A 25,700-nucleotide genomic window follows, 5' to 3' on the forward strand; every position below is an offset into this window, starting at 1 on the left:
GAGACCAGTATTTTTTGAAGAAGCTAAGAAAGAAAGATTGTGGTAAAGTATTAAGCAGTCTTTTGGCCATCTTTATAGATTAATTTCGAAATGGGATACCACTGTGTACTCTTACTCTTTTAAAATAATACTAAGAGTAGTATAGTAGTATGACATTCCGAACTCGGCCATAGTTTTGTGCGTTGTTCATTTTTTTTTTATTTTTCCTTCTGTGTGTGTGTGTGTGTGTGTTTCCCATTACAAAAGTGACAGTCTTCATCTCAGCAGTTTACATTTATGCATTTGGCAGTTTACCAATTCACATATCCTCTTTTGTTTCCCTTCGAGCCCTTTTCTTGTTCGACAAGAGCCGTCATAACCTCCGAGATACCCGCACTTAATTTCTTGGTCAGTTGTCGTTGATTTCAGACTGTCATCTAATTTTACTGAAAATTGGTTTGTTAGTCCATCTCTGTATTTTAGCTCCCCCTTCAGCTCGCGCATTGCCATGTCGAAACTCTAAACTTTGAACCCTGACCAGTGGAACTAGTTTGGTGAACATTCCCGTATAATTCCTATATTTCCTGTTTATTTTGTATCAGATAGCCTATGTTTCACTACGTCGTAGTTACAAAAAAGAATAATAAAAAAAGTAAATGTTTTCATTTTTTTATAAAGTCCCGCAAGTCTCCCGCCAAATCAGATCGTATTTGCATAAACCGGAAGCAGCATTGGTTTTATTATTGTCACAGTTTCTCCCGGGAATATCGCACGGGAAATGTCAAATTACATAATAGGAGCCATCATTTTTTACTTTTGTTTTACCGCAGAAGACCAGCTATCCGGGATTTCTTCCACAGGCCCGTTGTTTCGTTTCACATTGCGTGATCAGAGTGCCCTGGAACAGGAACTAGAAACAGGAACTCGATATTTTTTTGCACCCGTCTCTTCAAGGATGGCGGCAAATCATGGAGATGAGGAGGCTACTGTATCTCTGGTGGACGTTTTGGAAGAGGACGAAGAACTGGAGAATGAAGCCTCCGCTGTTCTCGGAGGGAGTGATTCGGAGAAATGCTCGTATCCTGAGGTGTTTTTTTTAACCTTGTTTTATAATCTTAGATTTTACCATACACATAACGACCGAAAGTGTAGCCTAGCTCAATCTGGCGATCAACATTGTTCTTGCAGGAAAAAAAAAAAAAAAATTCAATTCTTTGTTGGATTGTTTTGATATCTGCATCTTGACGTGATATTGGCGCAAACATTAATGCGTTGATGATGCTTTGCCTATATTTGTTTTGAAATTAACCTGACTACATAGCTATCTTAATTATCAGTCCCAGAGCAGATACTGGCTGGATCCAGATGGCTTTTCATTGCTGTTTAACATCAATAAGTAGTTGTCCGTAGATGCTCTGTCTGCACTGACTTCAATATTCCGAGGATTAGAATAACATGTTCTTAAAATAACGGTCTTTGTGCACTAACAGGGATATGTGAAGCGTCAAGCTCTGTATGCATGCAACACCTGTACACCAAAGCGAGGAGAGCCAGCTGGAGTCTGTCTGGCATGTTCCTACAAGTGCCATGAAGGCCATGACCTTTTTGAGCTATACACCAAGAGGTAAATGTTCCCTCAATCGGTCAAAAATAACCTCTCTAGACTTGATATTTCAAGAAGTCCATAAAGAAATAATGTACTGAGTTTGGTAAGGAAAAACTTGCATGGCCTGCACAAGGCCCAGACCTGAACCCCTCTGAACACCACCTTTAGGATGGATTGGACGCAGACTGTGACTGCGAGCCAGGGAGCATCTCCCAATATCAGTGTCTGACCTCACTGATGGTCTTGTGTTTAAATGGGAGCAAATCCATGCAGCTATGTTACAGCAATTAAGTGGAAAGCCTTTTCAGAAGAGTGGGAAATGTTATAACAGCAAAGCGTGGGATTAATCCTTATGGTTGTAAAATAAATGTTCAACAAGCACGTAACAAATGTTGTTGTTCAGGTGTCTACGCACTTTTAACAATTTTGTGTATCTGTTGACATGCTGGATTTGTGCTTCTAGATAAGACATTTGGTTGTAGTTTTGGTTAGGAAATTGTATGTATGTGTATGTGTGTGTGTGTGTGTGTGTGCGCAATACATACATACATATATATATATGTATGTATGTATTTATGTATGTATGTATGTGTATGTATATGTATATATAAAACCTTTATTGGTGTTGCAGGAATTTTCGATGTGATTGTGGAAATGACAAGTTTGGGGAAATGGAATGCAAGCTATTCGCAGTAAGTTGTGTTTTATTTAAAATTGAATCCATGCCTTTTGTTTTTAATTGTGGTAGTAATAGAGCTGTTCAGCCATTACATTAATTTGTAGGTGAACCCGGAAGGCTAATTCGCCATGGGTTTTCCTGTGTGTTTTAAACCTCCAATGGGGGTTTTCAATTTAGGAGTAAAATAAGGTCTGTGCCAAACATAACTTGACAATATGTGGATGGTTTATTGTACAACATAAATCACACACTTTCATACCTCATACGTGAATTGTGAAGCTTTATTGAATTGTATACTTGTGCAATTGCATTACTATGCAATTCGATACAGCTTCAAAATTCACATGTAAAATGCTGCATGTGCAGATTAGGACATTCTGATTTTAACAATCATACACATTTATAAGTTCTGTTGCAGCAATTGTGTTCACAAAATGCAAGGATTTTTGTGTTGATGGGATTCAAGGAAATCTGCTTGCCAATTTACAGTATTAGACTTGCATATTTAATTGAACAGAGGTGTGCAATTATTTTGGTACTCGGCCACATCAGATGTTAAGTAGAACATGGAACAGAGAAGATCAAATGTTCTGCATAGTTTTATCTTTTAAGCCCAGACATGCACTCAATGAATGATGCACAATTTTCTGAAGTTTATACTGATGGGACCATTCTGTGATTGCTTGAAGTTTTGCTGTTACGCTTTCTGTCACGCATTAGTAAAACTGAATTAAGACTTAAGTATAATTATTAATTGTTTAATTTACCATACTTCATTGAAGTAGTAATTTAGTATTCAATTTAACACTATATCAGGAGTCTGGTTTAATTGTAAAGTAAAATATTCAGAAATGATGGATTCTAAAGGCTTATCTTAATGTTGGCTGCAAAGTGGACACATTTGTTTTATACTCAGAACATTATCAACCTGTTTACATGCTCATGGACCATGATGTGGGTCTTGTCAATGGTTTATTTGCCATCCCATTCAGCACAAAACTGAATAAAACGCTGATAAATGATAACTTAAATGAAACGGTCCTTATTGTCGTTCATGGTGGCAGACAAACAATCTGCATAATTCTACACTATTGTTGGTAAAAGTGGGCCTGCAGCTGATTAGCAAAACTATTTCAACACAATAACATTAGCTAGCAGGTTAGCAGTGCAGTACACTGGGTGTACACCGTAGCTACAACACAAAACTCTGAACATTTGAACTCTCTGTAACCGATAAATCCACAAATAAGCAAGCATCCCAGGTTGGGATCCTGAAGCGCCAGATTGTCCCAACAAAGTGGGAACTGCGGCATCTTTCAAGAAAAAAACGACATTGGTTGTGGTTGTACTGCTAAATAATTTAAATAAATTTGAACCACTAATTCTTCCATTTGTCTGCCTTTTGGTAGTCCAAACAAAGAGGTTTTGCTTTTGCAGTGAAGAAAACAGCATCTTCTCAACATGGCGACAACACAAACCCAAATCATCCTGGCCTTGGCTATAAATACCTTTGTTTGAGGGTAGGCCAAAGTAGTCCATTATGCAGATGTATTGCATAGTGATGGATACTTTATGGAAGAAATGGATGGACTACAATCCAGCCGTTTCTTGTAGTTCTTGAGCAGTGTTGTTTGTGGGAGAGACTAAATCCCTTTGGCGTGGACTTTGTGCTTTGTAACTTTGCAGACATTTTACATGCACAAACTGCTATATTACACATTAAAGGAAAGGTAAAATCCCAAAAAGCATAATCGTGCCTCTTTAAATACCTCCTGATTAAATGGCATTAACTCTAGTAGCACCTGTAGAGTCCAGAAAAATTAGCTCTTTCTCCATTTTCCTGTCATCTCTTGCCCTCATGAGAGAGTTCCCTCATTAATGTTCAAGTCAAAAATTAACTATTAATACATTCATCCAACTAAATGAAATGGCTGGAAAGGAATTTATACATATAATAATTATTTATATATTATTAAGATGCCATTATATAATATATTAAATATAAGTTTAATTGCACCTATGGGTTATCAGTTTGTCTTCAGTTTGACACTTGGCTTCATTTTTTATAGAGCTGTCTATCTTAATATAGAGAATATTTTTTTTTTTGGCTATACTTGTTTTAAAGTCTTATATTAAAAAAAAGCCCTTTTAATCTGTTTATGTCAGCAAAAACTAGGCAAAGTTATATTAATGGGAAGAGTAATAATAAAGTTCGGTTAATAGTAACAGTGTGCAGAAAGCTTATATATTGGCAGTTATGACAGAGATCTTGATGAAATGTGGAAGGATCGGGATCAGTATCGGTCTATCAGGTGACAAGAGTACTCGACTACAAAATTACTTGAAAATGCCCATCCCTGCAACTGACCTTATTTTACTCATAAGTTGATAAACCCCATTATAAAAACCCATTGGAAAATCCAGAGGGAATCAGTGGTGAATTCTCTTCTGGCTTTTGGGACTACAACCTAAACGGCTCTATAGTGATCACTAATATGGTTTTCTGTCATTCAGGATAAGGAGAGTGTGAATTCAGGGAACAAATACAGCCACAATTTCTTTGGCTTGTATTGCACATGTGACAGACCCTACCCAGATCCAGAGGATGAGGTAACGTGTTTTAGTTTGTTGCATTTCAGTATTTGGGATGATTGATGCCACTTATTTTGTTTTCGATCCGATACCAAATACTATCAAGGACAATTTTTCTGTTACTAATACAGATACTTCTGTTAAAATATAATAATAAATAAATAAATATATAATTTGTGTGTGTGTGTGTGTGTGCGTGCAAATTCTTGGGAGAAAATTGGTTATTTAAAAAAATCCTTATACAGGTGCTGGTCATATAATTAGAATATCATCAAAAAGTTGATTTCTGTATTTCCATTCAAATAGTGAAACTTGGATATTATATTCATTCATTCATTACACACAGACTGATATATTTCAAATGTTTATTTCATTTAATTGTGATGAATAAAACTGAAAATCCCAAATTCAGTATCTCCGAAAATTTGAATATTACTTAAGACCAATACAAAAAAAATATTTTTAGAAATGTTGGCCAACTGAAAAGTATAAACATGAAAAGTATGAGCATGTACAGCACTCAATACTTAGTTGGGGCTCCTTTTGCCTGAATTACTCCAGCAATGCGGCGTGGCATGGAGTCTATCAGTCTGTGGCACTGCTCTGGTGTTATGAGAGCCCAGGTTGCTCTGATAGTGGCCTTCAGCTCTTCTGCATTGTTGGGTCTGGCATATCGCATCTTCCTCTTCACAATAGCCCATAGATTTTCTATAGGGTTAAGGTCAGGCGAGTTTGCTGGCCAATTAAGAACAGGGATACCATGGTCCTTAAACCAGGTACTGGTAGCTTTGGCACTGTGTGCAGGTGCCAAGTCCTGTTGGAAAATGAAATCTGCATCTCCATAAAGTTGGTCAGCAGCAGGAAGCATGAAGTGCTCTAAAACTTCCTGGTAGACTGCTGCGTTGACCTTGGACCTCAGAAAACACAGTGGACCAACACCAGCAGATGACATGGCACCCTAAACCATCACTGACTGTGGAAACTTTACACTGGACTTCAAGCAACGTGGATTCTGTGCCTCTCCTCTCTTCCTCCAGACTCTGGGACCTTGATTTCCAAAGGAAATGCAAAATTTACTTTCATCAGAGAACATAACTTTGGACCACTCAGCAGCAGTCCAGTCCTTTTTGTGTTCTGACGTGGTGTGTTGTTCAAGAGTGGCTTGACACAAGGAATGCGACAGCTGAAACCCATGTCTTGCATACGTCTGTGCGTGGTGGTTCTTGAAGCACTGACTCCAGCTGCAGTCCACTCTTTGTGAATCTCCCCCACATTTTTGAATGGGTTTTGTTTCACAATCCTCTCCAGGGTGCGGTTATCCCTATTGCTTGTACACTTTTTTTCTACCACATCTTTTCCTTCCCTTCGCCTCTCTATTAATGTGCTTGGACACCGAGCTCTGTGAACAGCCAGCCTCTTTAGCAATGACCTTTTGTACCTTGCCCTCCTTGTGCAAGGTGTCAATGGTCATCTTTTGGACAGCTGTCAAGTCAGCAGTCTTCCCCATGATTGTGTAGCCTACAGAACGAGACTGAGAGACCATTTAAAGGCCTTTGCAGGTGTTTTGAGTTAATTAGCTGATTAGAGTGTGGCACCTGGTGTCTTCAATATTGAACCTTTTCACAATATTCTAATTTTCTGAGATACTGATTTGGGGGTTTTTCCATTAGTTGTCAGGTTATAATCATCAATTAAAAGGAATGAACACTTGAAAATATATCAGTCTGTGTGGAATGAATGTATACATTATCCAAGTTTCAATTTTTGAATGCAATTACTGAAATAAATCAACTTTTTGATGTATACATATATTATTTTTACATTTTATAGGCCTAAAATGGAAAATTATTAGACGTTTCCTCATGGTTACTAATTTAGTACTTGTCCTCACAACATCAGTATCAGAAGTATTGATACTTTTGGATTGATCTGCCCATCCTTATCCAATATGTCCATTATAATATCATCATAGATTATTATTGTGTGTGTGTGTGTGTGTGTGTGTGTATGTATATATATATACATACACAATTACTTTTATTCTGCAGGTTCCAGACGAGATGATCCAGTGTGTCGTGTGTGAGGACTGGCTACATGGTCGGGTTAGTGTTGTTAACTAGTTCCAGTACGGAGGAACATGAACATAGTTTAGTGTTCTTTGTTAATCTGATGTGTGTAGATTCATATGGATGTGATGATTTGCATCTGGCATTGTTATCAGTGAATACTACTGCTCTACCTAGCTGTCTATGGGCAATCTCACTCACATTAGAGGCCCTACTTGAGAATAATGTAAACATGATTAATGACCAAAATCATTTAAACTGCTGAGCTGAACTTTGAAAGGGAGTAATTGTTAGGGGAATGATGAGGTTTATCACAGCCATGACTGGTTCTGAGACTAGCTGCGGAAATGTCTGAAAATCTTTGTGTGTTTCTTTTAAGCATTTGGGTTGTGTAGTGCCAGATTGTGTGGAGCTACAAGAGATGATTTGCGAGTCTTGCATGAATAAAGCACCTTTCCTTTGGACTTATGCTGCACAAATCACAGGTTGTGTGTTTTTCTTTGCTTCCATTTTGCAATTATTGCTATGTAATATGTATGCGACTGCAATCTCTATTTAAACATTTAGTAATATTGGATCACATACCCATCATTTAGCAGTTAACCCAGGTATCATTTACTGAACATTTCTAATTTGGGAATTATTGTCCTGTTTGTTTCAGTGCCAACCATAACAAAAGTAAGTCCATGCAAAGAGGAGGAAGTGAAGGTGGAGGTAGAAAATGATGAAGAGAAGGCTAAAATTGAGAACCCAAAAAGCCCCTTGGATGAGAAGGTATTAATTACTGTCTGCTTTGAGTGAATGATGGCTGAACTTGACATGTCACTTGTATACTGTTCATTCCTGTTTAGTAAAATAAAATTGTTCAATTGCTGACAATTGTTTGTTCATTACCTGACAAGTTATTGGAGCAATAAATACACTTAATATATACTGTTCAGCCCTCGTTTCACCACATGGTTGCATAGTGTTTTAAATTTTGTACCGCCAAATTTTTATTTTCTCTGAAACCTAAGGTTCAGGTCAACGGGACATCCACCTGTAAACGGAAACATCAGGATGAAATTGAAGGTTCCTCACAGGAGAGCTCATGCTCTGGTTGCAGGCTTCGAGAGATGAAGGCCTCAGAGAGGAGCCAGACACTGCAGGGTGCTGTGTTCTGGCCCTCTGCCTGGCGTACCAAACTCTGCAACTGCACTGACTGCAAGGTACATCTCAAACACAGTGATTTTGGAATAGTTCATCCAAAAATGAAAATTCTGTCATTTATTCACCCATATGCTGTTACAAGCCTGAATTAACTTCCTTTGTTTGCTTAGGTCCTCTATGCAGATGCAGGAGTATCTTTCCTCATGGATGAGACCGACACTGTACTGGCATATGAAAACAAGGGCAAATCTACAGAGCAGGCTGAGCAAGCAGGTGGAGCAGAGGGTCACGACCCCTTGATGTCAGCCTTAAACAACCTGAATCGTGTTCAGCAGCTGGAGATCATCCACGGTTAGCAGGGTTTTGTGGTACTAGCATCTCAACATTTCAGATTGAAAATATCAAGTAAACTGTGATTTGAGCCTAAAATTATATTTTTATCCAGAGTATAATGACATGAAGACAGAACTAAAGGACTACCTGCAAAGATTTGCTGCTGAAGGCAAGGTAAGATCATGACACTACTCTCAATGCTTTATACAAGTGGTTGAGCTGAAAAATGTTGAAATGCTTTTTGGCTAATTATTAATAATTGTAAATGACAATCTCCCCCTTTGTTTAGGTGGTGACACCTGAGGACATTCGTCAGTTTTTTGAACAGCAGCAAAGCCGTAAGAGGCGAAGAGCCAATGCTGGCCAGTACTACTGCAGTTAAACCGTCTTTCAACCTGCACTTTAAAGGGATAGTTCACCCAAAAATGAAAATTCTGTCACCATTTACTCACTTTCAGACCATCCCAGATGTGTATGGCTTGGTTTTCTTTAAAATACAAAGCTTTTAAAAGAATATCTCAGCTCTGTAGGTCCTTCCAGTTCAAGTGAATGGTGACCAGAACTTTGAAGGTTTAAAAAGCACAGACAGTCATAGTAAAATTAATCCATACAACTCCAGTTGTTTAATATATGTCTTCTGAAGTGATGCAATCATTTTGGTTGAGAAAGCTAAATATTTAAATCCTTTATTATAAATCTCCACTTTCACTTACAGAATGTGAAATTGGAGATTTATAGTTAAAAAAAGACTTGAATATTGATTTCTCACACACACCTATCATATCACTTCTGAAGATATGGATTAAACCACTGGAGTTGTATGGATTACTTTTATGCTGCCGTTTATATGATTTTTGGACCTTCAAAATCCTGGCCACCATTCACTTGCACTGTATATTTTAGAGATATTCTTAAAATCTTTGTGTTCTGCAGAAGAAAGAATCTAATACATATGGAATGAGGGTGAGTAAATGAGAAAATTTCATTCATTTTTGTGTGAACTTTTCCTTTAAGCATAACAGCTATGTCCAATTGTTTCCCCCCAGACCACCACTGGAACATTTTATAAAATAAATACCCAGGCCCTCATAACCTTGTATGATTTTGACCTTGTATAGCATGTGATGTCTGGTTCTGTACCTATATTTAGTTTTTCTTAATCCTGCCATTTCAAACAGGGCTCTAGTTTGAGATGATATTCAGCTTGACTAGTTGTGATTAGGGAGGAAAAATATAAAGTTTTATGGAAAAGCAACTCTATAATGCCATGTGAATATAAGGCAGTGCCACCAGTAGTATTATAATGGAAGGAAGTTACGATCTCATGATTGTTGTTAGTATAATTCTGTTCTAGTAAGATGGCTGATTTTAATATTCAGTAGCACTGCAGCCTATAGTTAAGATGAAAAACATCTTTTTAGGAAACCTAAATTCCCTCACCTATCTCAAGTTATTTGCATAGGCTAAAGGTATGGAAAAGTTAACTTTCAATTGTGATCAAGTAAGCCTTTTTATTTAACCTGTTGTTTGTAGACTCTTTCCTTTTTAATGTCCTAGCTTTGAGAAATAAACAATTTTTTGGGCCCTGTAAAGTTCATCAGAGTTTTTCCAAGAGTACTCAACTCCAATTGTCTCCGTCTGCACATTAAAACCTACTGTACATTCAGATGAACAAATCAGTAATGATTTTGGGATTACTTTGATTATAAATTGCAAGTTTCGTCAATAAGCCATCAAGCTTGGTACACCATTTCTGTATGATTTGGACCTTTCTGTGTGTCAACATCACAAGTCTCTGGATTTAATGATTTTGTGGATTATGTCCAGCAATAAATTAGCTAAAATTTCATCAAGGCCATTAGATTTAAAGGGATACCCCCCAAAGAAAATTCTGTCATTTACCACCCCTATTCCCGATCCACGTGTCTTTCTTTCTTGTAGTGAACACAAAAGTGGACGTTTAGCAGACTGTTAGCCTCAGTCATTATTCCCTTTTATTTTATGGGAAAACGGTGCAATGGAGTGATGCAATTTTCCCAATAGAAAGGGGTTGCTCCTGAGATTCAGCAGCTTGAATGAATGATGATAATAAAAAGACACTGGCATTATAACTCAAAGCTATTTATTTTCAAGACATTAGTCACCTAATTGCAGAGTAAATTTCATAACTACACCGCCCAATGGATAGAAAAATAGACACTTTCCACAACAGAATGTTTTTTTTTTTAATGTCTGTGTGTGTACACACCACAGACACAAAATGTCTCATAGATATTGAATGTTTTATATATATATATTTTATATATAAAAAAAACGTAACATTTTACATACAACAAAACACCATATTTCTGAGGCCTGTGATCAAAGGTACCAAAAATCTTGAAAAATATTGTTTGTTTTTAGTTTTTTTCCCAAAAAGAACAAACATTAAGCACACGAAGCATTGGCTACAGTATTACAAAGAGACAGTTCAACAGAGGTTTGTAGAAACGACTTGCATAAGACAAGAGGGGTGTGGAGGAAGCCCAGCCTCAGGCAGGGAAGGCACTAAATCGTCTCCTTTAGAGAGATAGCACAAGAGAACCTGGAGATCTGCAAACACAACTTCCCTTGCCCCTCACACATCCTAACACAAACCTTCATTCAGTTCAGCATTGCGGCACTTTGGAGATAAATAATGCAACAGCATGCAAAAATAATACTAAAAGGATTAGGAATTAACGTGTAAATAATATGACTCCACTGTGAATCTAGCTAGAAGTTTCAGTCAAAAATGAACGTGTAAATAAAATGACTCCGCTGTGAATCTAGCTAAAGCTTCAGTAAAAAAAAAAAAAAAAATCAATAGAGCCAACAGAGGGCAGTATTCAACAACAAATGTTACAAACATCATTATCAAAGTGTTACTACTAAAAAAAAAATGTAGTGCAATGGGTACAAGAGCGGGGGTCATGGTATAAATATGGGGTGATAGATGATATGGGTACTGGAAGTGATGTATAGTTACTTGACTTGTTTTTGATTATTGGGGGTTACCACCCCCCATCCCCCCTGGAATCTACGACCCTGAATGGGTACCTTCATCTGTTCTACCGTTTATTCCTTGATTAAAGATGTCAAGTATGGTGTATTCCCTAGAAGAAGATTGAAAAAAATTGTAATGAAGTTTACATGAAAGAATGTGAACGTTTTTCAAAGAATTATTTTTTTAATTGACCAGACAGAAAATTTCAAACTCATTCTGAAGACGTCAAATGCATTTCAAACTCATTCTCCAACCCTGACAGTCTCTTAGGCACTCAGCCCACAAATCTAACCCAGATGACCACAAATTGTATTTGTGATAGTGATGTATTAATTATGAGGTCAGTGTGCCTCTTAAATACAAAATAACACCTTCAACCATGTGCAATGACTTATGCAGCAATAAGAACCCAATTATATACCCCTCAAAAGAATCAAAGGTCTACGTGAACATATGACACATTTGACTGGTGTTATATAACATGAAATAAATGACTTTTTAGCACTTAAATTCGGCCTGAGTATAGCATAGTTGGAGGCAATATAAGGAGTTTTCCTAGCCTCCCCTTTAGATTAAGGCATGGCTGGGTCTATATGGGACTAGATCGCAGCATTCTCTGGGATCGGCATTGACGTCAAGAAATAATGTACTCCGCTGGCAGGAAAACCTCAGAGTAGCAGCAGTAGGCCTAAATATCCATCTGTCGATTTTGGGTCACAGCTATGCAGCGAGTGCGATTCACTAGAATGACATGACAGACTTTCAAATCTCCTTTTGGCTGCCTCGAAGGGAAGTGCTGACACCAATTATGTGATACTTGGGAGTTACAGGTAATATTACAAAAAAAAAATAAAAAAATCAAAACTACTGCTCAGTAAGAACGGGAAATCCAGTTTTTAAAAACAAAAGGAAAAAGCATGAGAAATGTCATACTGGGAGGTCTTTGCTCAGAGTTGACCCAATTAAACATAGCATCAGTTTTGGCTGCTCAGAGAGGCAGTCGCATAATACGGAGTTACAAACCTGAAACACTGAGAATTTAAATGACTGCACAAAGAGCTTTTGAAAAGTGGTGCAGTTTCTGACATCAAAAAGAAAACATGCAAGCTGCTAGTAAAACAGGCTGCACATCAGGTAGACTGATTTATTACCGTCACGCTGAAATGAAGCCTGAAGGATCTTCAAGGTTAAAAGATTTTCATGACGAAGCCTTTCAAATAAATAAATCAAGGATAAAAAAAAATAAAAAATTCAGAAAGAAAGTGGTTAATGAATGGATTCACTAAATGTTTTCTGCAGCAGAATGTGAATGAGGTCAGGGAAAGTAGGCTTAGGTAGGCATGCATTGTTTACTGAACTGTCACTGATGAAAATATGCAGCTAACACACAACACATTATTTTGTTTAGAAGCCAATGGAACAGTTTTATCATTTGCATCAGGGACTGAAAATCTTCATGCATCAGATCGTCAGAAGAATAACATGCCTGACATAAAGAGAACTGCAGAATTACGTCCTTGACATTCAGAGGAGGGAAGCAGTCCTCTCCCCAAAAGCCTCTTTCCAATCACGGTCAGTTTCAGATGACTTCAACTCTCTGAGGAGATCGCTTGTACCCCAGGCAGAGTCTACACTACATCTATTTTTGGATCTGACCTTCTTAAGGTTAGATGGATTACAAACTGCAGCTCTCCCACTCAGGGTCATGACACAGGCTGCAGTAGGAGGCAGTGTTGCTGGTTAAGGAGATGTTTGCTGCATTGCACTGCAACTGCATCAGGTAGAAGGTATTATAGTATATATACTGTGTAAACTAACAGCCATTTCTAAAACCCCAATTCCAAGTTGGGACAGTATGAAAGATGCTAATAAAAACAAAAAGGAGGGATTTGTCAATTATATTCACCTTTGCTATATTGAAAGCACAACAAATACACATGATATGATGTTTTTCCTTGTGAATTTCATTGTTTTTTGAAAATGTACAGTAATTTCAAATCATATGATTGCAACACACTCCAAAAAAGTTGGGACAGTGTTTACTACTGTGAAACATAATTTCATCTAATAACACTTAAGCATTTAGGCACTGAAGACACAAGTTTGTTAAGTTTAGAAAGTGGAATTTTCCCCCATTCATCCAATATGCATACCTTTAGCTGCACAATCGACGGGGTCTTTGTTGCCGTATGGTGTGCTTCATAATGTGCCACACACTCTCAATTGGAGACAGGTCAGAAGAGCAGGCAGGCCAATCTAGCACCCACACTCACTGCTTACACAGCCATGCACTTGAAATCTAGGCAGTATGTGGTTTGAAGTGGACCTGCTGATAATGCAGGGATGTCCCTGGAAAAGATGTGCTGGATGGCAGTATATGTTGCTCCACAATGTGTACATATCTGTCTGCATTCATGGTGCCCTCGCAGATGTACAAGTTACTCATGCAATGGGCACAGACACACCCCTGGCCCATACATACACTGGCTTTTAGACCTGATGCTAAATAACGGCTTGGGTGGCCCTTTTCCTCTTTTGCCCAGATGACGCTTTGTTTCTCAAAAACTATTTGAAATATGGACTCAGACAAAAAAAAAAAGTCGGCAGCGCTTCTGGACAGTGTTGATGTATGGCTTCTGCTTTACACAGTAAAGGCTTAACTTGCATTTGTGGATGCAGCGGTGAGTGGTGTTGACTAACAAAGGTTTACTTAAGTTATCCCAAGCCCATGTTCATGATATCCATTACAGATAAATGCTGTTTTTTAAGACAGTGATGTCTGAGGTATCAGAGATTGCATGCATTCAAAAATGGTTTTCGTCTTGCCCTTTATGCACAGAGATTTGACCAGATTCCTTAAATCTTTTAACTATATTGTGCACTGTAGAGGGTGAAATGCCCCAAATCCTTCCAATTTGTTTTTGGGGAACATTGTTATCAAAGTGCTGGATTATTTGCTGAAGCATCTGTTAGCAAATTAAGTCTCGAATGATCTTTGCGCTTGAAGGACTAGGCTGTTTTTAGAGGCTCCCTACATACTATGACACAATTGCCTCACCTGTTTCACATCGCCTTGTTATTTCAACTCCTCAAATTGTAATTAGTCTTCAATTGCCCCCGTCTCAACTTTTTTGGAGTGTGTTGCAATCATCTGATTTGAAATGACTGTACATTTTTAAAAAACAATAAAATGCACAAGGAAAAACATCATATAATGTGTAGTTGTAGTGCTTTCAATATAGCAAGGGGTGAATATAATTTACAAATCACTCCTTTTGTTTTTATTAGCATTTTTCCTACTGTCCCAACTTTTTCAGAATTGGGGTTGTAATAAATAACCAAGGGTTGATGAAGAATAATTCTGGCCATTAATAATATCTGCATCATTTAGTTACCACAAATGCTTGTTTAAGATGGCACACAGAGGAATAATTTGTGTGGCTACAGCAAGCATGGTACACTTTCCTCACAAAAGCTTCTCTCTTTATTTGAACATCTTCACTGGGCTGTTACGTTGACTCCTCTATTGAATAAAATGGCAAGATGAAGAAAAGAGAGAGAGGTTCTTCATAGAAATATATGTGGAATAGTAAAGAAAATGTGTCCAGCTGTTGGTTCTGGTTAATCAATGATACATTTTCAAGGTGAGGCTCAAGAGGTTTGAATAATTTGAAAAGAATATAAGGAAATCAAATTCATATTTAAGTACATGTTGAGAGAAGCTGGTCAGAGATAGAGACTCTCTCTCTGGCACAGGAGACCTTATGTGATTTAAGACGGAGAACTGGATTTCCCAAGCTAATGTTGTAAGGCAATAACTGCAGATGCAGCAGTTTCACTCCTTGATTAACTTAGCTGCATAACTGGAGAGGCAAGTCTTTAGGCCATTTATGTTGGTCAAAGTGCCTAGGGAATCAAGAAAATCAATTGATGATGAATGTTCCTTCTACAATCGGTCACCGAAGAGTCTATGTAACTATCAAGAAATCTAAACCCAGCAGTTTAAATTGAACTTACCAAGAGACAAAAAACCTGGCCGATGTTAGACAGATTTACCAAGCAACACCTAAACCTGCAACATAAAGATCCTCCCCAACACATCTTTGGTCTAGCTGTGGGTTTTAGTCACTTCTAAACAGTCAAAAACCCAACCTGATCCAACCAAACAAAACTTAAGCCTTTTTACCAATGACTGAGCACTCGTATCTGACCAAGTTAATATATGACATTCTCAGTATTCTCAGAATTGTTGTGCTTTTTCACAAGACCTCTTGTGCCCCAATGAAAAAAGCACTCTTAAGTAAATAACATGGGATGAATATAACAGAAGATTGTTTGGATATTCAGAGGTCCTACCTAGTCGAAGACAACAAAAGAATCTTATGTAATCAAATAATTTTAGAGCATGTGAGAAGTACCATCACATGTAAGGGTATTGTTGATTAACTTAAGTCTGAATATTTGCTGTGCCAGCATAATAATCTGAGAAAGAATATTATTGTACAAGTTGAAGAGAGTAAAATTCATGTTAAAATGAAAAGGCTGCACTATTGCACAGTTCAAGAATACAGGTCTTCATGTTAAAAAAAGCTTAAAATAAGAAAGTTCATTTATCTGTAGGGCATGCAGCAGTGCATGATATAGTCTTGTAAAGTGTTGTCTATGATATTGTCAAAAATATTAAATCTGTCGAAATCGTTGTCCATGACACTTCTCGGAATTGTCTTTTTTGCAAGGCCTGTTCTTGACATCATAATTGTTGGACATCTGCTTACAGAACTCCGTGACTAGCACAGAAAAGCTAATGAATTTCTGCCCATGGACTGCTGCTGTCCAACCATAACAGAGGACACAGGCTTGAGGTTGGTTTGATTGAGCTCCCTTTACAACTGCTAATGAACCCACATTTAGCTTAAAAAGACTAAGAACCATTGCTCAGGAATGCCACCAACTGCAGCCTTTAAAGGACAACCTGAATGTAAAAGTTTGAGCCAAATTTGTTATGAGTTTACAGATAATGTGTACAGTTAAATATGCACAGGAATGACTCCATAGATCTGGGTTGTGAAATATGGTAAAACAAAGCCCTATTCACATTTAATGGTGCATCTGAGCCATTGTTATGCCTGACAAGTTGCATCATAGGAGACAGGAGATTTCATAAGGAAAACATAAATACCAGAGAACCAGCAAAGTAATCTAGGGCGTTCAGTTTAAAGAGGCATTTTATGTTAAATCTATTTCTGCAGCCTCAGATTATTTAGCATTTTTCTCCTCTTCTCAGGGTGCACACAATCAAACCAAGCTCTCGTCTTACCTTGTCCAACTGGGTTTTTAATCTGTCTGAAGCAGTTTACGTGCCATCTGCATTTAAGCCTCTTAAAGGAAGCCACCAACATGTAGCTTATGGGCACTCATCACTAAAAGATACTGTCACCCTTCCAAAGAACACAAAGTGCAGGACTGCTGGTGCCTCACCAGCTAGCTTACACTTAGCATTTATATCAGTCTTCAGTTTCATGACCCCTCTTTTTAATCAGGGTCAGAGAGCAGACTTCCTGTATGGGTATTCGGGTTTGTTGGGTGACCTGCGGTCTCGGGCACCCAAGTCTCCCTCTTCTCCTGTCCCTACATTCCCCCCTAACCCCAGCCCTATTACCCCTGGAGCTGGACGGCGACCCATGGTCCACTCCTCATACTGTTCTGTGGAAGGGCCAAGCCCACAGGTGAGGTCTGTCTCGTTTATGGGCCGTGACCTCTGTGTAGCTTGAACGACACCACCTTGTGAGACAATTGCCAAGTCCAGTCTCTGAGGAGGCTGTTCCAGCACATCCAGGCGAAGGGATGCCTCTGAAGCATCAGAGTAGGCTGGTGGGGGCTGCCCACTGCCTGCTTGACGGCTATGGATGTAGAGGTCCGGTCCACTGTAGGGAGGCACGTGACGGCCCGGGAACTCGTAGAGATCTGGGAATTCAGGTTGCGGGCCCTCAGGCTTGGGCTCGGCTGCATGGCGCTTGCGGGAGGAGTGGGGGTGACGGGCGGTGTAGCTGTGGGACATGGGGGGTGCTGTTGAAAGGTGAGGATGGGTTTCATGACTCTCCACCTCCATAGAGACCTCTGCAAGTCGTCGCTCCTTCAGGCTCATTGCCGAAACTCCCATGGCGATGTCTGGCATGAACTCATTGATGACAGGTTCCATGCTCTGCTGGTATAATTCAGATAATAAAACTGTTAATCGCTGTCTTGCAGTGGTTCACACCTAAATCCTACAACAGGGCTATTTAATGCCACTCCTGGCAAGTACTCCTTGCATGATGACTGAAGTGGATTTAATCGACCAATTAGTGGATTTTCAAGATGTAGTAGATGATGTCAATGTGTATGAGTGAAATGTTTTATATGGCATATTATTAGTATTATGAGTAAGGTTAACGAGTTAACGTGTTAATTCAGCATATTTTATTATCAAATAAATAATGCATACTTTTTTTTCTTCTTTTAAATGTGAGAACCGTCTACCGCGGACAGATTGACAAACTCAATTGTGAAATGAATTGCTGTGATGTAGGTCAGCGATAGATTTATGTTCAATGTTATGGAAATAAACAATATTTTGACTTTTAAAGACACTTTTAGTATTGTCTATCAATACACAATGTATTGTGTGTAATTCAAATAATTAGCATATATTGTAATTAATTTAATAAACAAATTTAATCAATTGACAGCCCTAATTTTAAGTACAGTTGAAGTCAGAAGTTTACAAACACTTAGATTGAAGTCATTAAAACACATTTTTTTAACCACTCCATAGATTTAATATTAGCAAACTATAGTTTTGGCAAATTGATTAGGACTTCTTTGTGCATGACACGTGTAATTTTTCCAACAATTGTTTACAGGCAGATTGTTTCACTTTTAATTGACTACATCACAATTCCAGCAGGTCAGAAGTTTACATAGACAAAGTTAACCATGCAAAAACTCCAAAGTTGTGGCAAAATGTCTTAAGGATAGCAAAGTCAAGGTATTGAAGTGGCCATCAAAAAGCTCTCACATCAATCGGATAGAAAATTTGTGGGCAGAACTGAAAAAGCGTGTGCAAGCAAGGAGGCCTATAAATCTGACTCAGTTACTCCAGTTCTGTCTGGAGGAATGGGATAAAATTCCAGCAACTTATTGTGAGAAGCTTGTGGAAGGCTACCCAAAACGTCTGACACAAGTTAAATCATTGAAAGGCAATGTACCAAATACTAACAAAGTGTATGTAAACATCTGACCCACTGGAAATGTGATGAAAGAAATAACAGCTGAAATAAAAAAAAAAAAGACATTTCACATTCTTAAAATAGTGATCCTATCAGACCTAAGACAGGGAATGTTTTCTATGATTAAATGTCAGGAATTGTTTTTGTTTAAACATGGTGTATGCAAACTTCTGACTTCAACTGTAAATAAAGAGTGAAAGTGATATAATGGTTGTCCTTCCATAAACCATTTATAATGTGATATTAGTATGGAATATAGCATATTTGTGAAAGTATTTAACCGTTTTTAACTATGTATTTCTTGCTATTTTTGTTTTTTTATCTTCTGCCCCTAAACTACAAAAACCTTAACTTAATTTTATTTAGAATTAAAACTGGGTTCATTCCTTTACTTGGTTTTAAATAATAATAAAAAAAATGTAACACATAGTTGTTGTCCTTTATGAATCATTTTGCAAAATGTGGAGTTCAGGGTCTGTAAATATCTATAATTATTCTCTTATTATTTGAATCATTATCAGTCTTATACATTTTAAAAGCAGTCATAAGTAGTGAGTATTAATAAATCAGGTATGAATCAAATATATCATCTTTCTCTGTGCTATACTATGAGATGTCATTCTGCAGGATGGTGGCCCTTCAGAAGAAAAGCTGAATAGCCCTACACAAATGTAAATATTTTTGGTAGAATTTGATATAAATCACCATTTGCTTTTCAGGATGAAGATTTCGCCCCCCGTGAGCATTAGTGCATTCTTGGGGTAGAGGCTTGGCTCCTATTGGGTAGACTGGGCTTCCCATTTTGGATGAGGGCTGCCTGTGGAGAAGTGCATGATTGCAGGGGTAAGAGAAAGATCTGGAGGGAGGTTGGCTGGGGACTCGAGGTCTCCAGCCTGCTTTAAACTGCTGCTGGCTATGGCCTGGGGTGGTCGGTGGATGGTAGGGTGGAGGTGGAGGGGGTAGAGGAGGGTGGAACCCCACAAGTGCCTCCAGGTCAGTGAACATGCTCTCCACAGCTGGTGTACTGTTGACCCGACAGCGACTTGACTGGCGCAGGGCCAGGATGGGACTTTCATCTCCGAAACGCTCCTCAGGAAAGAATTTGTGCGGATTCTGAAACAGAACACACTTACCATGAGGGAATGTTTGTGCTAGACATGCTTCACAAATGAGACTTAATAGGCTGTCTGGTATGCGGAGGAAGTTTTGACTTCTTGTATGCTCGCTATCTTAGGCTCACTTGTAACTTAATGGTAAGAATAAGAGGATATCACCAAGGCCGTAACCATGTCATGAAATGCACCTGCTTACTATAAACTGTTATTCTATGGAATAGAGCTGCTTAAAAAAACAATTTTATGTTCCAATAAAAAGCAACAGCATATGGTTTTTGAACAACATAAGGGCAAATAAATGATTTAGTAAAAGTAAATTTTCCATTTTTAGGTGAACTACTTTAACTGGTGGCTTATTTTTTTGAGCACAGACCTGACAAGGGCATACTCAAAATAAAATGGTCTCTTATAAAAGAAGACTCTTAGGAGATGCTGTACAAAATTCAGAATTAATTAAAGACAAAGAAATGATTTTGAAAAAATCTTAAATTGATTGTTAATAATTACCTAATACTATTTGCACTAAAAATATATGATATGATATGTCCTTGTGGCTTCTATTGTGCTTTCAGGTTGTGACAAGTCCCAGGTCTAATGTTCTAGTTCTAATCTGAGGGTGATAACGCTCTACTTTGTGTTTTATCAATAATTTTCTTAGACCATGTGAATTTTCTAAAAAGTTTCTTCAAAAACTTGCCAAATAACCACATTCATTATATTCCTTTACAATATACACACTTTATCTTAAAGCCTGATATGCTTAAAAGGAATCGGTTAATGTTTTCACATTCACAATTATGAATGAAACAAATCACATACTGTACATTATATATTTTCCCAATTAAAAAAAGAGAATTTCACAAAATGGAGAATAGTTTGAACCCTGAGGATATTACTTACAGTTGGCACAACATTTTAATCATAAAACAGTGGTCAAATTTAGCATATTTAGTAAGATACTTACATCTTACATGACACAAACACTCTTAACCTGAACTGCTTGCTGATGCATGGTGCTGGATTAATCCATGAGGCTCCCACTTAACTTTTTAAACTTGAGTCCCCCCTTAATCAATTTGATTGGCTATCTCAAATGACATTGACGAGCAGTGTTAGACTACTGTGCATGCTAAAAATTTAACTTTTTTTATTTTATTCCTGCAACAACTTAATGACAAGTATTCAGCAGCACATAATGGACTACAGCTGCAGAACAGCAACAATTTATCAATTATTGGGGGGAACTTGTCCCCCTCAATGTAAACTCAGCAAAAAAAGAAACGTCACTAAAAGGACACTGTATTTTAAAGATAGTTTTGTAAAAATCCAAATAACTTTACAGATCATTATTTTAAAGGGTTTAAACAATGTTTCCCATGCTTGTCAATGAACCATAAACAATTAATGAACATACATCTGTGAAACGGTCGTTAAGATACTAACAGCCCACAGATGGTAGGCAATTAAGGTCACAGTTATAAAAACTTAGGACACTAAAGAGACCTTTCTACTGACTCTAAAAAAACACCAAAAGAAAAATGCCCAGGGTTCCTGCTCATCTGTGTGGATGTGCCTTGAGGCATGAGGACTGCAGATGTGGCCAGGGCAATAAATTGCAATGTCCGTACTGTGAGACGCCTAAGACAGCACTACAGGGAAATAGGAAGGACAGCTGATCGTCCTCATAGTGGCAGACCATATGTAACAATACCTGCACAAGATCGGTACCGCCTAATATCACACCTGCAAGACAGGTACAGGATGGCAACAACAACTGCCCGAGTTAAACCAGGAGCACGCAATCCCTCCATCAGCAATAGGCTGAGAGAGGCGGGACTGAGGGCTTGTAGGCCTGTTGTAAGGCAGGTCCTTCCAGACATCACCAGCAACAATGTCGCCTATGGGCACAAACCCACCTTCACTGGACCAGACAGGACTGGAAAAATGTGCTTTTTACTGACGAGTGGCAGTTTTGTCTAACCAAGGGTGATAGTCGGAATTGCATTTATCGTCGAAGGAATGAGCATTACAACGAGGCCTGTACTCTGGAGCAGGATCAATTTGGAGGTGGAGGGTCCGTCATAGTCTGGTGCGGTGTGTTACAGCATAATTGAACTGAGCTTGTTGTCATTGCAGGCAATCTCAATGCTGTGTGTTACTGGGAAGACATCCTCCTCCCTCATGTGGTACCCTTGCTGCAGGCCCATCCTGACATGACCCTCCAGCATGACAATGCCACCAGCCATACTGCTCAATCTATGTGTGATTTCCTGCAAGACAGTAATGTCAGTGTTCTGCCATGGCCAGCGAAGAGCCCGGATCTCAATCCTGTTGGATCGGAGAGTGAGGGCTAGGGCAAGACTTGGTGGAAGAGTGGGGTAACATCTCACAGCAAGAACTGGCAAATCTGGTGCAGTCCATGAGGAGGAGATGCACTGCAGTACTAAATGCAGCTGGTGGCCAAAACCAGATACAGACTGTTACTTTAGATTTTAATAATTGAATCTTTTTATATTCATACAAATATTAACACATGTTAAATTTGCTGAAAATAAAAGCAGTTGAAATTGAGAGGACGTTTCTTTTTTGCGGAGTTTATATTGCAGTTACAGCCCTGGATATCACAGCAGTTTAGGAGCTCAGTGCAATTTTAAACCAAGAGCACAGTGACACGCACGCACTCAAAAGAACAGTTCATTCAAAAATGAAAATTCTGTCATTTACTGACCCTCATTTTGTTCCAAACCCATATGACTTTCTTCCGTGGAACATCAAAAGAGATGTTAGCCTCAGTCATCATTCATTCTAATTGCATCCCCCAATACAATGAAAGTGAATGGTGTCTAAAGCAAACAAAGTGTATGTAAACATCTGACCCACTGGAAATGTGATGAAAGAAATAACAGCTGAAATAAAAAAAAAAAAGACATTTCACATTCTTAAAATAGTGATCCTATCAGACCTAAGACAGGGAATGTTTTCTATGATTAAATGTCAGGAATTGTTTTTGTTTAAACATGGTGTATGCAAACTTCTGACTTCAACTGTAAATAAAGAGTGAAAGTGATATAATGGTTGTCCTTCCATAAACCATTTATAATGTGATATTAGTATGGAATATAGCATATTTGTGAAAGTATTTAACCGTTTTTAACTATGTATTTCTTGCTATTTTTGTTTTTTTATCTTCTGCCCCTAAACTACAAAAACCTTAACTTAATGCAGCTGGTGGCCAAAACCAGATACAGACTGTTACTTTAGATTTTAATAATTGAATCTTTTTATATTCATACAAATATTAACACATGTTAAATTTGCTGAAAATTTGCATGTTAAATTCTGCCTAACAGCCTTGTTTGGGTGTACACAATAAATTAGGGTTATTAATCATGGCAGAAATACAATTTTGGGGTAAACTATCCCTTAAAAAATAAATAAAATAGCTACATCAAAAGCAATTTTAGCATGTCAGCAACAATTGAAAAATCACCTATATGCAGCGCATTAGAGGCCAGGTAAAACTGATATCAAGACTAAAGTGAAATTCATGGTAGCCATTGTAACACTTGTGATGCACTCGGATACCTGTAGGAGTTCTGCCGCCCCATCAGGTAGGCCAAACTCTCTAAGTACACGGATCTGCAGCTCGTAGCTGACTGTGGCGCCCTCGCCGCAGTTCAGAGCATACGCTCGCTGCACCTGATCTGTGTGACGCAGCTCCTGCAGCCTACGAATCATTTCCTTCACTACTGCCAACCTGGGTACTAAAAGACAGTAAGAAAGGAAAACTTATGACATAGTTAAACAATGTGTAAATTCATATGATTAAGTGCAATAAATATTGCATATCAGTGTTAACATCATTAATAGAATGATGGGTGTATGCCAACAAAAAAAAAAAAAAATGATTTGTATCACACCCACGGCCATCAAAAAGCTTGCCAATATGCAAGGCAAATGTTCCCACACACATTATATGTACACAAGAATAAACCTATAACACTGAAATGATACTTGCAAAAGAGCAGCAAACTTCCTGTTAAATTCAGAAAATATCATAAAATATCAACACAATTTAGACTATTTAGGACACATTCTTTGGGAAATGTTTTTCTAAAATGTCTTGATAAAAAAAGTGCAATGTGTCACACTCACAACTCTCAATACTCAAGTGTCAACAAACATTATTCACAGTCCTTGCTTCTCAATGTGGATAGTATACATCCTAAATAGTCGGTGAGTTGAGAATTAGTGTCTCAAATCATAGCATGTTAGAGCCCAAGTTGCCCGAATGTTCTACTATTTCCAGTGGTGATTCGTGCATGATTATTTGGCTAATGTTATCCACAATCCCTTGCTCGACAGGTGAGGGTGAGCACCTCCTGCTGGCCTCATTTATATCTCTTCCAGCAGCAACCATAATTTCCCCCAGGAGGTCTCCCATCCAGGTACAAGCCAAGCTCAACCATAGCTACAGTGGGTAACAATGTGAGAGTTGCAGGATGTTATACTGCAAAGGGTTTGAATGATTAATAATCTTACCTGCATGCTTTTGTGTTTAACTACTGCATTTGTATTGCTTATTGTGGATGCTCTTGTGTTTCAAGAGCTTTTTTCTTTTGGATTGCACCATTTGGATTGATGTTTCCATTTTGAATTTTCTTCTTTTTTTTTTTCTTTTTAACTCAAATTTTTTGATTCAACACTGTGTCATGCAAATGTTCTATCTTTCTGACTTTGTATATCATTTAAAATGTGGTAGATTAAGGGGGCCTGGGTAGCTCAGCAAATATTGACACCGACTCCTAGAGTCTCGAGTTCGAATCCAGACGTGCCGAGTGACTCCAACAGGTCAAGTAACCAAATTGTCCGGTTGCTACGGAGGGTAAAGTCACATGGGGTAACCTCCTTGTGCTCGCGATTGGGGTTGGGGTTTCACGCTCTCAATGGGGGCACGTGATAAGTTGTGTGTGAATCACGGAGAGTAGCACGAGCCTCCACGTGCTGCAAGTCTCCGCGGTCATCATGCACAGCAAGCTACGTGATAAGATGCGCGGATTCACAGTCTCATAAGCAGAGGTAACTGAGACTTGTTCTCCACCACCCGTATTGATATGATTAACCATGACACCATGAGGACCTACTAAGTAGTGCGAATTGGGCATTCCAAATTCCCATTACAAAAAAGGGTGTAATATAAGTAGGCAAATTTGAATTACAGATTAGCCTAAACAATGCATTATTACAACACATGAATGAATGAATGCTTAACCCACCTGGTATCTCATTAGCAACCACAGATGGTGGAGCTGTCTGGCTGCCAGCCATTTGCTGGTGGTTAATCATGTGACAGCACTGGGGGATGGCACTGTTGACCATGTAGAGCGTGTCTGGTACATTAGACATGCGTACCATGCGCAGCCTCACTAGATCAGTCTGCTCAACCATCATCTCCTCCAGAATCGCCTAACACACAAAAGGTATTTAGTTCAATTTAAATCATGCAATGGGTCAAATAAATAGCTGCTCTTGGGTCATTACATGATGGGTGTCTCTTTTCCAAATGCTTTTAAAGTATGTAAATATTCGGTCAGAAAAATAATGTCTTTAAGTGTTAATAAAGTGCATTGTGCCATCTCAAGCTATATTTTGTAAATATATATGTTGGATAAATCTATGCCTTCAGGAAAGATGGATAGTTTTACAGTTAATGTAGCCATTACTAGCTGTGAAATCAAGGTAAATGTCACTTAAGTCTTTATTAGAAAGAGAATGCAATGTTTTCTATAATCATTCATTTACTAGAAAATCATAGTAAAATTGTTGACAATTTTACAGAATATACATTTAATTTTCCTTGCAGAGTTCACTTCATAATGTTGTCATTA

At 38.3% G+C, this 25,700-nt stretch overlaps 2 protein-coding genes across 3 annotated transcripts in view; one reads left to right on the plus strand and one right to left on the minus strand.

Annotated features, from left to right (window-relative positions):
* Positions 1-735: 735 nt before the first annotated feature.
* LOC127622198 (putative E3 ubiquitin-protein ligase UBR7) lies at positions 736-10,153 on the plus strand. Its single transcript, XM_052096203.1, has 11 exons — positions 736-1,066; positions 1,470-1,603; positions 2,217-2,277; positions 4,779-4,874; positions 6,905-6,958; positions 7,302-7,407; positions 7,584-7,696; positions 7,939-8,130; positions 8,242-8,422; positions 8,517-8,578; positions 8,694-10,153. Exons 1-11 carry the CDS (start codon positions 758-760, stop codon positions 8,784-8,786), a joined length of 1,401 nt encoding a protein of 466 aa, XP_051952163.1. The 5' UTR covers positions 736-757; the 3' UTR covers positions 8,787-10,153.
* Positions 10,154-14,698: 4,545 nt separating this feature from the next.
* The window catches only part of LOC127622191 (BTB/POZ domain-containing protein 7-like), a 54,906-nt gene continuing 43,904 nt past the window's right edge, over positions 14,699-25,700 (minus strand). The window contains exons 7-10 of one of the 2 annotated variants that reach the window (XM_052096190.1): positions 25,089-25,278; positions 23,398-23,576; positions 19,403-19,810; positions 14,699-17,631 (exon numbers count right to left, since the gene is read on the minus strand). In XM_052096190.1, the coding sequence (XP_051952150.1) occupies positions 16,972-17,631; positions 19,403-19,810; positions 23,398-23,576; positions 25,089-25,278 (1,437 nt within the window). In that variant the 3' untranslated portion in view covers positions 14,699-16,971. Of the gene's footprint in view, positions 17,635-19,402; positions 19,811-23,397; positions 23,577-25,088; positions 25,279-25,700 lie in introns of both variants that reach the window. The other variant, XM_052096189.1, reaches the window with a different exon arrangement.

This window comes from Xyrauchen texanus, chromosome 28 (genome assembly GCF_025860055.1).
Source record: "Xyrauchen texanus isolate HMW12.3.18 chromosome 28, RBS_HiC_50CHRs, whole genome shotgun sequence".
Classification (NCBI taxonomy): domain Eukaryota; kingdom Metazoa; phylum Chordata; class Actinopteri; order Cypriniformes; family Catostomidae; genus Xyrauchen; species Xyrauchen texanus.